Consider the following 14186-nt stretch of genomic DNA (forward strand, 5'->3'; position numbering starts at 1 on the left):
GTGGCACCACCGAGTCAAGCTGAGAAGGGCGTTGTTTTGTGGGCACGAGGAAGGAAGAGGAACCAGCTGAGCTTCACTGAAATAGACGTTGGGGCACAGAGCATGAATACAAGTTGATGTTTTTCTACTGACCTGAGATCATTTTTGTGGTTTTCCTTATTATGGTAAAAATCAGAATTTGAGTGGATGAAGCTAGCACAGCAGTGACCCGGGGTCGAGGTTGGGGTCAGTGCCGGGGTCAGAGCCGGGGTCAGAGCCAGGGTCAGGGTCTCAGGAGTCTGAGAGGTGTCTGTGTGTTTCTCTCTCTGTGTTTGTGCACACGGCTGCTCCGTCTCGTATTGATCGTGGCCAACAACATTCTTTACATGACGTTTAGTAACAGCTTGTCCATTGAATTTCCACTTTGATTTAGAGGCCTAAAAGCTTGAGTGTTGTTGTTGTTGTTGTTTAGTGAAGGAGAGTGAGTGAGTGAGTGAGTGAGTGAGTGAGTGAGTGAGTGAGTGAGTGAGTGAGTGAGAGAGAGAGAGAGAGAGAGAGAGAGAGAGAGAGAGAGTGAGTCCAGTGCCTCCCGCTGCCCATGTAATGACTACTGTCAGATATAGCACAGACGCACTGACCCCCACATAATGACAGAAACACGTGCAACACGCCTGCCAACCTGTGGCCACTGCACCATAGCAACCGCCAGAGCCCGGCATAGCAACCGCTAGTGTGCACATACACAAACGAGCCTTTACGCTGCACTACAGATGCTGTACAGCCATCTAGAAGACTCACATAATACAACCTGGCGCCTGTTGTTCGGATCACTGTGTGTATGACACAATAACTTGAAGCTGGACACCTTGTCTGTGCCGTATTAGTAAATATAACTGCACGTTCCTCCTGTCCTCTCTAACTTCTGTGAAATGTTGCCAACATTTGTCCAGTTCAAACATAGAGATGTTTTAAAGGAAATTCTTTATTTATGGTTTCTTACACATGGTGTTGGTGTAACCGGATTAGACTGAAAACCATGTTTAGTCCTAAACATAAGCCAGCATGGGTAGTCCTGGCTTATTTGACTGTAGCACCATTTTGAGTGTCTCTGTGTGAATATGTGGCATGTTTGAGGAGGTGCACCGCCACAGACCAGAGACGGCAGTGTGTGCCAGAAGTGTGGGAGGAGCTTCTCACACGACGAGACCCTCGGAAACTCTTACATCATGTGGCACAGGGCTGAACACGTTCTTAGTGGGTTAAGATTAGCTTAATTATTTACTCCAGAACACCAGAGTGGTGGCCGTACCACCTGTGGAGTGTGAAGAAGAGGAGGGGGGGAGGAGTGAGGAAGGGTTAGGGTTGGAGTCCTGAGCCATGCTTATATCTCTTATCTGGGGAGATGTTTCATTTTAAGTTTTATCATCAGCAGAATGAAAACTCCACATGTGTCATCTGTATCTGTGTTACTAACCATGATCTAAGCGATGTGTGGTGTTTATGTCCATCTCAAGTGTGGGCAGAGCATGAAACAGCAATACTGTCTTTTAATGTGATCGTGCGGTCAGTAATGCTGACTGAACTGTAGCATCATAGATCAAGGGATCGTATTCGTGTGTTTTTTCTACTACAGAGATTTCTTCATCATCTGTCCGTCGGTGAGCATGGCACGCTTCTGGGCCTCCCACTCACGCTCCAGTGTTTACATGTACCACCTGCCTGCAGAAATGACACACAGCAGGTGCTGGTCCATCTTTCTGCTTCTACCTCCTTGGAATTTTGACTTTCATGAATGATGATGGTAAAAGTGAAAAGAAATGTAAAACAGTTTCATGAACATCTCCATGATGTAAAACATTTGAAAGATCTGAGCTGCTGTGGTGTCTGACATTCGTGAACCCTCATGACTCTAAAATAGCAAGAGCACGCCAAATCACAAATGTTTCAAAACCCTTCACGATAATCAGATCGTACCTATGAAAGGTTAAAGATTAAAGACTAAATGCAACCTGACATCTAATTGCATGTGATAAATCTATTTTCTCCTCTATCCCAGTGCGGACTTTGATTTTCCTCTGGATGTACAGTATGTGTTTGGAGTGCCACATGTCCCAGCAAAGCACCAGTACTTCACGTCCACAGAGAGAGATCTATCATCACAGATGATGACCTACGTGGCCAATTTCATCAAGTCTGGGTTAGTTATCATAACACTGATGCATTAGTTATCATAACACTGATGCATTAGTTATCATAACACTGATGCGTTAGTTATCATAACACTGATGCGTTAGTTATCATAACACTCATGCGTTAGTTATCATAACACTCATGCGTTAGTTATCATAACACTCATGCATTAGTTATCATAACACTCATGCGTTAGTTATCATAACACTCATGTGTTAGTTATCATAACACTGATGCGTTAGTTATCATAACACTCATGTGTTAGTTATCATAACACTCATGAGTTAGTTATAACACTCATGAGTTAGTTATAACACTCATGAGTTAGTTATCATAACACTCGTGAGTTAGTTATTATAACACTCATGAGTTAGTTATAACACTCATGAGTTAGTTATAACACTCATGAGTTAGTTATCATAACACTCATGAGTTAGTTATCATAACACTCATGAGTTAGTTATAACACTCATGAGTTAGTTATCATAACACTCATGAGTTAGTTATAACACTCATGAGTTAGTTATCATAACACTCATGAGTTAGTTATAACACTCATGAGTTAGTTATCATAACACTCATGAGTTAGTTATCATAACACTCATGAGTTAGTTATAACACTCATGAGTTAGTTATAACACTCATGAGTTAGTTATCATAACACTCATGAGTTAGTTATCATAACACTCATGAGTTAGTTATAACACTCATGAGTTAGTTATCATAACACTGGGTTTGCTGTCAGATAAGCAGCCTGTGTTTGCTGCTGTATCTTCATCTTCATCTGCTGTATCTTCATCTTCATCTGCTGTATCTTCGTCTTCCTGCTCATCCATCTCAATTCCTTTTTTTCAGAAACCCCAATCTCCCCGTCTCCGTGGCTACGGTGTCCTTCGGTGAGGTTTTGCCCCCCTGGCCTCTGTTTCTGCCCCACCCCAGTGGGCAGAACTATAAGGAGCTGTCCGTTACCCTTAGTAACCGCCAGCACCTGCAGGCACCCCAGTGTTCTTTTTGGTTGGAGTACGTGCCTGTCCTGAACTCCTCCACCGGTCAGTAACACCCCCCTGTGACTCTCCCCCCCTGTGACACTCCCCCTGTGACACTCCCCCGCTGGGACACTCCCCCCCTGTGACACTCCTCCCCTGTGACACTCCTCCCTATGTGTGACACTCCTCCCTATGTGTGACACTCTGTCCTCTGTGTGACACTCCCTCCTCTTTGTGACACTACCCCTCTTGTGTGACACTCTATTCTCTGTGTGACACTCCCCCTCTTGTGTGACACTCTATTCTCTGTGTGACACTCCCCCTCTGTGACACTCCCTCCCGTGTGACACTCTCTCCCCTGTGTGACACTCTCTCCTCTGTGTGACACTCCCCCTCTGTGTGACACTCCCTCCTCTGGATGACACTCTCTCCTCTGTGTGACACTCTCTCCTCTGTGTGACACTCCCCCTCTGTGTGACACTCCCCCTCTGTGTGACACTCCCTCCTCTGTGTGACACTCTCTCCTCTGTGTGACACTCTCTCCTCTGTGTGACACTCCCTCCTCTGTGTGACACTCTCTCCTCTGTGTGACACTCTCTCCTCTGTGTGACACTCCCCCTCTGTGTGACACTCCCCCTCTGTGTGACACTCCCTCCTCTGTGTGACACTCCCTCCTCTGTGTGACACTCCCTCCTCTGTGTGACACTCCCCCTCTGTGTGACACTCTCTCCTCTGTGTGACACTCCCCCTCTGTGTGACACTCTCTCCTCTGTGTGACACTCTCTCCTCTGTGTGACACTCTCTCCTCTGTGTGACACTCCCCCTCTGTGTGACACTCCCTCCTCTGTGTGACACTCTCTCCTCTGTGTGACACTCTCTCCTCTGTGTGACACTCTCTCCTCTGTGTGACACTCTCTCCTCTGTGTGACACTCTCTCCTCTGTGTGACACTCTCTCCTCTGTGTGACACTCTATTCTCTGTGTGACACTCTCTCCTCTGTGTGACACTCTCTCCTCTGTGTGACACTCCCCCCTCTGTGTGACACTCCCTCCTCTGTGTGACACTCTCTCCTCTGTGTGACACTCTCTCCTCTGTGTGACACTCTCTCCTCTGTGTGACACTCTCTCCTCTGTGTGACACTCTCTCCTCTGTGTGACACTCTCTCCTCTGTGTGACACTCCTCCACAGTGTTCTGCTTGATCTCAGTATTGTGTTTATGTTTTGATGGTGGTGATGATGTTGGTATTATTGTTTTAGGTATGAATAGATACATGAATATATCCACATTTGCATATTTTCAGTTACTTTAAAATATTTGTTTTCTTGTCTTATGTTTCAGGCAAACATGTCTGCAGAACACCTGCGGGTGTGTTGGGAGTATCTCCAACAGAGTCACAGCGGGGGTTCTCGTCTGATCTCAGCTCTTCTGGAACACAGACGCCACCAAAGTCTGAGAAGGATGCTTACAATTAAAGTGTCAAAAATGACTAATAATTCAGCACTATTTGAATTCAGCCGCCAACATATAATTTCTGGGGATTTTTTGTTGCTGTAATGATCCATCTGTGAATGAAACAAACAATAAAACTGCATATTAAAAACAAAATGTCTCTCTTCTCTCCTTTCTCTGCTTTAAAATAGGATATTTTTGCCATCTACAAAATGGTAATTGCAGACAGAAAACTGATTCACATGGTGAACAGTAAATGAATCATGACACGGTCTCTGTCTAGGCGCTTTAAGCAGGGGTGCGTGGAGACACTGGCGTGGTCGAGAAGCAGCGCAGATGCTGTAGTGTCCAGATGTTTCACTGGATCCAGTGCTGCTGAATTAAATGTCAAAACTCATGTTCATAGATGTTGTGTGTCTGGCTGTTCTGGTCCAGCTGTTTGGATGCTGTCTCCTGCATAAATCAGACCAAATCAGACCATTTTTCATGTCATATAATACACTATATTGCCAAAAATATTCGCTCACCCATCCAAATTATTGGAATCAAGTGTTCCAATCACTTCCATGGCCACAGGTGTATAAAATTAAGCACCTAGGCGTGCAGACTGTTTTTACAAACATTTGTGTAAGAATGGGTCGCTCTCAGGAGCTCTGGAGATTCCAGCATGGAACTGTGATAGGATGCCACCTGTGCAACAAATACAGTCGTGAAGATTTCCTTATTCCTAAATATTCCACTGTATTATAAGGCAGCTGTATTATAAGAAAACGGAAGTGTTTGGGAATGACAGCAACTTGACCACGGAGTGGTAGACCACGTTAACTGACGGAGCGGGGTCAGCAGATGCTGAAGCGTATGGTGCAAAGATGTCGCCAACTTTCTGCAGAGTCAATCACTACAGACATACAAACTTCATGTGGCCTTCAGATTAGATCAAGAACAGTGCAGAGAGCTTCATGGGATGGGTTTCCATGGTTGAGCAGCTGCATCCAAGCCATACATCACCAAGTGCAGTGCAAAGCGTCAGATGCAGTGGTGTAAACTTCGCCTCTGGAGCAGTGCAGAAGCAGTGGAGATGTTCCAAGTGTAAAGTTTGGTGACGGGAGGATTATGGTGTGGAGTTGTTCTTCAGAAGCTGGGCTTGGCCCCTTAATTCCAGGGAAAGGAACTCTGAATGCTTCAGCATACCAAGACATTTTGGACAATTCCATGCTCCCAACTTTGTGGGAACAGTTTGGAGCTGGCCCCTTCCTCTTCCAACATGACTGTGCACCAGTGCACAAAGCAAGGTCCATAAAGACATGGATGGCAGAGTCTGGTGTGGATTAACCTGACTGGCCTGCACAGAGTCCTGACCTCAACCTGATAGAACACCTTTGGGATGAATTAGAGCGGAGACTGAGAGCCAGACCTTCTCATCCAACATCAGTATGTGACCTCACAAAACATCAAAACATCACTTCTAAATATTTTAGCTGCAATCGATGTTTAGTTTCTTGTTAACTTCTGCCAGAATCATGTAAATAATATTCTCTTGTTTTACCATATTTAATTTAAATGAAAATAAAATATAAATTTAAAGTGAGAAAATGTTCTGTGACCCTCATTACTAAATCAAAACATTGTTTGCATTAATGTTTATTCCCTTTGTTTTGCAATGTCCAAGTTTATACAGATGAAAGACAAACTCTGGGCCTTTTAATTTCAATCATTAAAACATTCGTTAAAGCATTTCTAACTAAAACACCTGCATATCTCAAGTACCGCTGTATAGATTGTGAATGAACTAAAATGACCAAATGGATGCCGTCTGCATTGTTGAAAATAAACACTTAGGATCTGCCAAGAAAATACCAGCCCTCAAAAAGGAGGCGGAGAGGCAGAGAGGCGGTCAGTGACTCCGAATGAGCTACAGACCGAGACTGGAATGAAGTAGAACTCACAACTGACCTATATTTAAGATATTTAGAAAGAAGCCGTTACTAAAAAATTCACATCAAACCACATCTGGAGGTTTCCAGAAAACTGGTCTGTTTGTCCAGGGTCAAAGGTTGATTAAGATGGATTACACAGTGGTCAAGTCAAAGTCCAGATCTCACTTCAAACAAGAACCTGTTATACTATTTGAAAACTGTGGTCCACAAGTGTCCTCAAAGAACTGTGAAGAAGATATAACACATCTACTGGGAGCAATGAGTGAACATCACTTCTAAACTTTGTGAAAAACTGGTAGAAATGGACTCAAAGCAAGCAGCATTTTCCCATTTTTGTATCTGCTGATAAGTAATAGGAGGGTTCACATTGCACTGGCCCAAATGTCTTCTGGCCCCCCTTGTCACTTATAGGTGTCTTAAGAGTATTATAGTAGCATTTAAATGTCTGCCTTATTCTTTTTAAAGCAAATCAGTTATGCTCCAACTATGTCTCTCAGTTCATTCTCATACAGGAATCTGCTGGTCATTCCAGAAACGTGTTTGAAAAGTGGTGAGTGTGCTTTTAAATATTACGGGTCCTAGTACGAAAAAGCAGTTTATGCTTTAATTACTTCAAAGCCTCGTGACTGATGGATATTCTAAGCGTCTTCACGTCTTATACAATTATTTTAAACGTCATTTAAAATTACATTTATTGGGCGAAGTTGAATTTTATACTGTCATATTCTGTATTATTGTTACTCGAGCCTTTCCGTTTGTTTTATTGTCATGTTTTACTTTTATAAAGTTTTCAATGCGTTTTCAACCGTCCCGCGACTGCTACAGATAACTGTAATCCAGTCTATAATCAGTGAAGTCCAGTCCACAACATGAACCCTGCGGCTGCTGGGCAGTACCGTGTACCGTGGAGTCGGACGGGTTTACTGCAGCAGACGCGTCGCCCGCCGCGCGGCGCGGAACGTGCGTGCGTGCGTGCGAATCTCCGCCACGGCAGCTGGAGGAGCGCTGACGTCAGCACGGACCGGGGTTCCGACAGACAGGACGGCGGTACCGACAGACAGGACGGCGGTGCGGCAGCGAGCGGCTGACCGGAGTGACGGTGCCGGACGGAATGAGCGGTGTTGGGATGAGAAGAGGGAATACGTTGGTCTCGATGTGTGTGAGGGAGAGTAAGAGAGATGAGGTGTGTGAGGTGTGTGTGTGTGCTGCTGCAGCTCGCCCTTGCTCAGGTGAGTACACACACTCGTGTGGGCGAACTCAGTGGCACACGGAGAACTTTAAACCTTTGGTTTTAACTTTGACGCTCTTTCGCTGCGGTAGTGCGAGTGTGAACTGGGACGGACGGAACCATCGTGGCGAAGCGCCGCCAGCTCCAGTCACAGATCTTAGTTCACAATATTTACAATAATTTATCATTTAAACATGTGGAATTAGTGCAGCAGTGTTTATATTGAGGATTTCAAGGGTTGCTTAAACTACTGGATATACAGGCATGCGGTGATGTAGCTTACAGTCATGTTAATGTAATTGCATTTTATTATTCAGTGAATGATGTAAAATGATCAACGTCTCATAATATGAGGATTATTTCACTTCTTGATTAAATAGAATGCCCGTCCTTAAATTACTAAATAAACTACTATTTAAAAACTAATTAATTGATGTACTGAGGTGGATTAAGTTGATATTGACGAGTATTGTTTTCACCATTTTCTCTCTCTTTTCTATAAAGGTCGTGTCCCAAAACGCCACCGACGTGCCACTCACGACCACAGACGTGGACCCCGTAAACAGGACCCAGTACTGTAAATGGCCCTGTAAGTGTCCCAAGAGCGCCACCGCGTGTCCCCCCGGGGTCAGTCTGCTGAAGGACGGCTGCGACTGCTGTAAAGTTTGTGCCAAACAACCCGGAGAGACCTGCAACGAACGAGACACCTGTGACTACCACAAGGGACTGTACTGCGACTACAGCGCTGACAAGCCGAGGTACGAAAAGGGCGTGTGTGCATGTAAGTGATTCCATATGCTACTCGATTGCTTTTGTCTACCATCTTAATTAATGCAGCACCTACTATAGACCTGTATCTCTATTAAATTATATTAATTTTTTAAGTATTTGCAGATGATTGAGGCTTACGAATTGACATTCTCACCCTTGTCATCATTTAATTTATCCATTTGTAGAGTTTGTAACAGAAATTAAGTTGTTAATGTGCATTTGGAGAGTTTGTAATATTAAATGAGCTAACCAGAAAAATGCGACACACATTGGTAGGATTTTTGAAAACAGATGAACAATTTAATAAAAACCAAACCTCTCAAATCCTTTTACCATGTTTAAACTCCTTAAACAGCCTCTGTTCATATGACAGCACCAGGGAGACCTCAAGATCTGTCATTATTAAAGCAGAGAAATTAAAAACAAACATGTCAACCTAATTGTGAGGCCGTACACTATAGTGGAGATGTGTATGAAGGTGGAGATGTGTATGAAGGTGGGGATGTGTACATGAAGGTGGAGGTGTGTATGAAGGTGGAGATGTGTATGAAGGTGGAGATGTGTATGAAGGTGGAGATGTGTACATGAAGGTGGAGATGTACATGAAGGTGGAGGTGTGTATGAAGGTGGAGATGTGTACATGAAGGTGGAGGTGTGTATGAAGGTGGAGGTGTGTATGAAGGTGGAGATGTGTATATGAAGGTGGAGATGTGTATGAAGGTGGAGGTGTGTATGAAGGTGGAGATGTGTACATGAAGGTGGAGGTGTACATGAAGGTGGAGATGAGTATGAAGGTGGAGATGTGTATGAAGGTGGAGATGTGTATGAAGGTGGAGATGTGTATGAAGGTGGAGATGTGTATGAAGGTGGAGGTGTGTATGAAGGTGGAGATGTACATGAAGGTGGAGATATGTGTATGAAGGTGGAGGTGTGTATGAAGGTGGAGATGTGTACATGAAGGTGGAGATGTGTATGAAGGTGGAGATGTGTACATGAAGGTGGAGATGTGTATGAAGGTGGAGGTGTGTATGAAGGTGGAGATGTACATGAAGGTGGAGATGTGTATGAAAGTGGAGATGTGTATGAAGGTGGAGGTGTGTATGAAGGTGGAGGTGTGTATGAAAGTGGAGATGTACATGAAGGTGGAGATGTGTATGAAGGTGGAGGTGTGTATGAAGGTGGAGGTGTGTATGAAGGTGGAGATGTGTATGAAGGTGGAGATATGTACATGAAGGTGGGGATGTGTATGAAGGTGGAGATGTGTACATGAAGGTGGAGATGAGTATGAAGGTGGAGATGTGTACATGAAGGTGGAGGTGTATATGAAGGTGGAGATGTGTATATGAAGGTGGAGATGTGTATGAAGGTGGAGATATGTATGAAGGTGGAGACGTGTATGAAGGTGGAGACGTGTATGAAGGTGGAGACGTGTATGAAGGTGGAGATGTGTATGAAGGTGGAGATGAGTATGAAGGTGGAGATGTGTATGAAGGTGGAGATGAGTATGAAGGTGGAGATGTGTATGAAGGTGGAGATGTGTATGAAGGTGGAGATGAGTATGAAGGTGGAGATGAGTATGAAGGTGGAGATGTGTATGAAGGTGGAGATGAGTATGAAGGTGGAGATGTGTATGAAGGTGGAGATGAGTATGAAGGTGGAGATGTGTATGAAGGTGGAGGTGTGTATGAAGGTGGAGATATGTATGAAGGTGACTCCAATGAGAACCTGCAGTGTATATGTAACAACTGCAAGAGATGCAGAGGTGCTATTATATTATCACTATTACATTATCACTATTATATTATCACTATTACATTATCACTATTTTGTTATCACTATTATATTATCACTATTATATTATCATCATTATTGCAGTTTAGTACAAAGGGTTAAAGAGAAAATGGACATTTTGGACAGAGATGTAAACGTTGTGTTGCATGTGTCTGTCTGACAGTCTGTCAGTCAAGCCGTGTATTTTGGACATGCTCTGCCCCTATGGGAGTCCTGTACAGTACTGCAGGACCCTGTGTGAAGAGGTCAGCGAGGTTTGACGCGTGTTTCTGTGCTTCAGATGTGCTGGGGACAGGCTGTGAATATGATGGTGTGATCTACCGAAATGGGCAGAGTTTCCAGCCCAGCTGTAAGTATCGCTGCCTGTGTGTGAACGGGGCGATCGGGTGTGTGTCGCTGTGTGCTGACTCTCCGCCCCCCCGGGGGTGGTGCCACTCCCCCAAGCAAGTGAGAATTCCAGGTCGCTGCTGTGAGCTGTGGATCTGCGATGAGTCTCGAAAACCACGCAAGACCCGCCCCAGGCACGCCCCCCAGGGTGAGGACCACTTTACTGATCTACGCCCTAGACAGGCCCCCAGGGTGAGGACCACTTTACTGATCTACGCCCTAGACACGCCCCCCAGGGTGAGGACTACTTTACTGATCTACGCCCTAGACACGCCCCCCAGGGTGAGGACCACTTTACTGATCTACGCCCTAGACACGCCCCCCAGGGTGAGGACCACTTTACTGATCTACGCCCTAGACACGCCCCCAGGGTGGGGACCACTTTACTGATCTACGCCTTAGACACGCCCCCCAGGGTGGGGACCACTTTATTGATCTATGCCCTAGACACGCCCCCCAGGGTGAGGACCACTTTACTGATCTACGCCCTAGACACGCCCCCCAGGGTGAGTACCACTTTACTGATCTACGCCTTAGACACGCCCCCCAGGGTGAGGACCACTTTACTGATCTACGCCCTAGACACGCCCCCAGGGTGGGGACCACTTTACTGATCTACGCCTTAGACACGCCCCCCAGGGTGGGGACCACTTTACTGATCTACGCCCTAGACACACCCCCAGGGTGGGGACCACTTTTCTGATCTACGCCCTAGACACGCCCCCCAGGGTGAGGACCACTTTACTGATCTACGCCCTAGACACACCCCCCAGGGTGAGGACCACTTTACTGATCTACGCCCTAGACACGCCCCCCAGGGTGAGGACCACTTTAACGATCCACTCGAGGCTCAGACTTAAGGTCGTTTTTATTTGTAGCATACCTTAAATTGCTTTGTGTATAAAATGTGCAATATATATAAACTCACCCTGCCTCAAGCTAAAGGCGAGTTTTCAACCCAGACCTTATTAAAACTGCTGTGGGTTAAGTATACATTAATAAGTATACATTATTAATTTTAATTCGCAAATTCCTATGGAAAAAAAAACTATTTGTGAAAAAAAAATCATAGCATTGTTTGTGACATGCTTGACAGTAAAATAAAACAACTAACGTTTTTCATAAATTTCTCAGTGGCTCTAAGCACCAATGAGATCTGGCACAAAAACTGCATTACCCAGACCTCCCCATGGAGCCCCTGCTCAAAGACCTGTGGGCGGGGTGTGTCTATGCGAATCACCAATGACAACGCCCAGTGTGAGATGGAGAAAGAGACCCGGCTGTGCAACATTCGTCCTTGTGAGGTGGACATCACCAAATACTTCCGGGTAAAGACACCTTTCGTTGGTCTGGTTGTTTATTTGATATCTTGTATTTATTGGCATCCTCTCATGGTAATTGTGCCCCCAAGCCAGGGAAGATGTGTCTGAACATCTACCGTGAGCAGCAGTTCCAGAACTTCACCATCTCCGGCTGTGTCAGTAGGAAACCGTACTGGCCCAAATACTGCGGCGTGTGTTCTGACGAACGCTGCTGTATTCCCTACAAGTCCAAGACCATCGAGGTGGAGTTTGAGTGTCCAAATGGATCGGTCTTCACCTGGAAATACATGTGGATCAACGCCTGCTTCTGCAACCTCTCGTGCAGGAACCCCAACGACATCTTCGCTGAGCTGGAACCCTTCTTAGAGCCCAGTGAGATTATGAACTGAGAAGACCAGCGTTAACACCACAGATCCTCTGATACTTGGTGTGCTTTGCAGGGATTGGTGCTGGCGTGAGTACTGATTATAAGTGGATTCAGCAGATCAAAGTGCAATAAGGAACCTTTCTTCTGTGTTTGGGTTAAACATGTAACCAGACTGAGTGTCTATGAGCCACCGTGGAATTCAGTTTACTGGTGTGTGACTTGTAGAACCAAAGGTCTAATGGCACAGAAACTTCTTTGAAGGATCCATGAGGTTCACAGCTTGAAAGGAATTGAAGTGTCATGTCATTCAGAACTTGTTCAGAAAGGACAGAATATTGTTTCCCTTATGCTTGCCAAGGTCTGATGTTCCTTAAAGTCTGATGGTTCTTTAGGTCTGATGGTCCTTTAAGTCTGATTGTCCATTAAGTATGACATTTCATCAAGTCTGATGTTCCTTGTGCTCAGAGTAGCCAAAGAGCTTTTGTAATCTTCGCTTGACCAAACGATATGGAAATGTGCATTTTGTTACAGTTATCTCCTAAAACCTTTGAAGTATGACAATACTGTGTGAAAGTCAAATCCTGGGCTCTGGTTTGTGGACACCTAGCGCAAGCTAGGACCAGATCTAATAAGACCAGATCTGCACCGCAGACACTTGTGGGCATGTCAGACATGCTGCTGTCATGACTGTGGTGCAGTTACAGTTAGCAGTTGGGTTAGACTGAAAACATGACCAGCAGGTGTGGTTAGGCATACTGCCATAATATCCAGTCAGATGAACGCCTCTATTTCCCATTAAAAGCCAAACCTGTAACACACAGGAACTGCAGTATTCTCTGATGAGGAAACATCTTAATTTTTATAATAACTATTAGTGTTGAGAACAATAAAACAATAATAATTTACAAGACCATCAATAATTATGGTAATACGTATCATTATTGTTCACTGTGATGATATTAAAAGTAATGGCTACATAATTATGATGTGACAAATTATTTCAGTTCTATAATTGCTCATGCGTAATGACACGCCACCAGTCTGATTCACATTTAATATTCACAGCAGAACTGTTTTCTATACGAAAACATAATTGCCTCCCTTGTGTTTAGTTAGTAAGTGGGAGATCTGTTTCATCAGGTGGCATTCATGGCCAGAATCCCTCTGTGAGAAACAGGTCTATATTTTCCGGCGGAAGGACGGGAGTGACTGTGGCGCGCTCGGGTTTGCCACAAGTGTGAGTCTAAGAAACCAGCAGGCAAGTGTGGTTTAAAGAGCAATAGATTCACAATAAACATGGCCCAGGCAGGTTTTAAACGTGGCCTAGGCGGGTTTTAAACATGGCCTGGGCGGGTTTTAAACGTGGCCCGGGCGGGTTTTAAACGTGGCCGGGCGGGTTTTAAACGTGGCCCGGGTGGGTTTTAAACGTGGCCCGGGCGGGTTTTAAACGTGGCCCGGGCGGGTTTTAAACGTGGCCCGGGCGGGTTTTAAACGTGGCCCGGGCGGGTTTTAAAAGTCTCACGCCTGTGAGGCCTCTCCATTCAGCTTTTGCTCACACCAAATAAATCATATGTGCACTAAATGCACAAGCACTTAACGCCTTTAGGCAGCATTAACACCCAAGCACGGCCACTACATCAGAGCCCAATGTGAGCTATTTATCAACATGGGAATATAACATTTAAGAAATGTTCATACCTACAGTATATATTACTAAGCACATTATTTTCATGAATATGTTAACATGGTTCATAGCTGGAGTTCAATGTTTTTTATTG

General features: G+C 44.9%; 2 protein-coding genes across 4 annotated transcripts in view; both read left to right on the plus strand.

Annotated features, from left to right (window-relative positions):
• tg (thyroglobulin) overlaps window positions 1–4761 on the plus strand; it is a 39308-nt gene extending 34547 nt beyond the window's left edge. For both annotated transcript variants that reach the window (XM_076990531.1, XM_076990532.1), the window contains exons 45-48: window positions 1613–1720; window positions 2036–2176; window positions 3025–3218; window positions 4495–4761. In XM_076990531.1, the coding sequence (XP_076846646.1) occupies window positions 1613–1720; window positions 2036–2176; window positions 3025–3218; window positions 4495–4628 (577 nt within the window). In that variant the 3' untranslated portion in view covers window positions 4629–4761. The remainder of the gene's footprint in view (window positions 1–1612; window positions 1721–2035; window positions 2177–3024; window positions 3219–4494) is intronic.
• A 1460-nt stretch (window positions 4762–6221) lies between these two features.
• ccn4b (cellular communication network factor 4b) lies at window positions 6222–13388 on the plus strand. 2 transcript variants are annotated; one of them, XM_076990536.1, is made up of 5 exons: window positions 6222–7771; window positions 8275–8551; window positions 10613–10681; window positions 11854–12047; window positions 12131–13388. In XM_076990536.1, the coding sequence occupies exons 1-5, from the start codon at window positions 7721–7723 to the stop codon at window positions 12428–12430; spliced, it is 891 nt and encodes a 296-aa protein (XP_076846651.1). In that variant the 5' UTR covers window positions 6222–7720; the 3' UTR covers window positions 12431–13388. The 2 variants fall into 2 exon arrangements, with proteins under 2 accessions (XP_076846651.1, XP_076846650.1); XM_076990535.1 differs by having other exon boundaries at window positions 6224–7771; window positions 10613–10867.
• Window positions 13389–14186: the final 798 nt, after the last annotated feature.

This window comes from Brachyhypopomus gauderio, unplaced genomic scaffold (genome assembly GCF_052324685.1).
Source record: "Brachyhypopomus gauderio isolate BG-103 unplaced genomic scaffold, BGAUD_0.2 sc76, whole genome shotgun sequence".
NCBI lineage: Eukaryota > Metazoa > Chordata > Actinopteri > Gymnotiformes > Hypopomidae > Brachyhypopomus > Brachyhypopomus gauderio.

Excerpts from the sequence above, each read along its gene's own strand:
- ccn4b (XM_076990535.1), top strand. The coding sequence starts at position 7,721 with ATGAGGTGTGTGAGGTGTGTGTGTGTGCTGCTGCAGCTCGCCCTTGCT. Across the intron at positions 7,772-8,274 it reads TGCAGCTCGCCCTTGCTCAG|GTCGTGTCCCAAAACGCCAC; the intron begins GTGAGTACACAC and ends TTTTCTATAAAG. Across the intron at positions 10,868-11,853 it reads CCCCAGGCACGCCCCCCAGG|TGGCTCTAAGCACCAATGAG; the intron begins GTGAGGACCACT and ends TAAATTTCTCAG.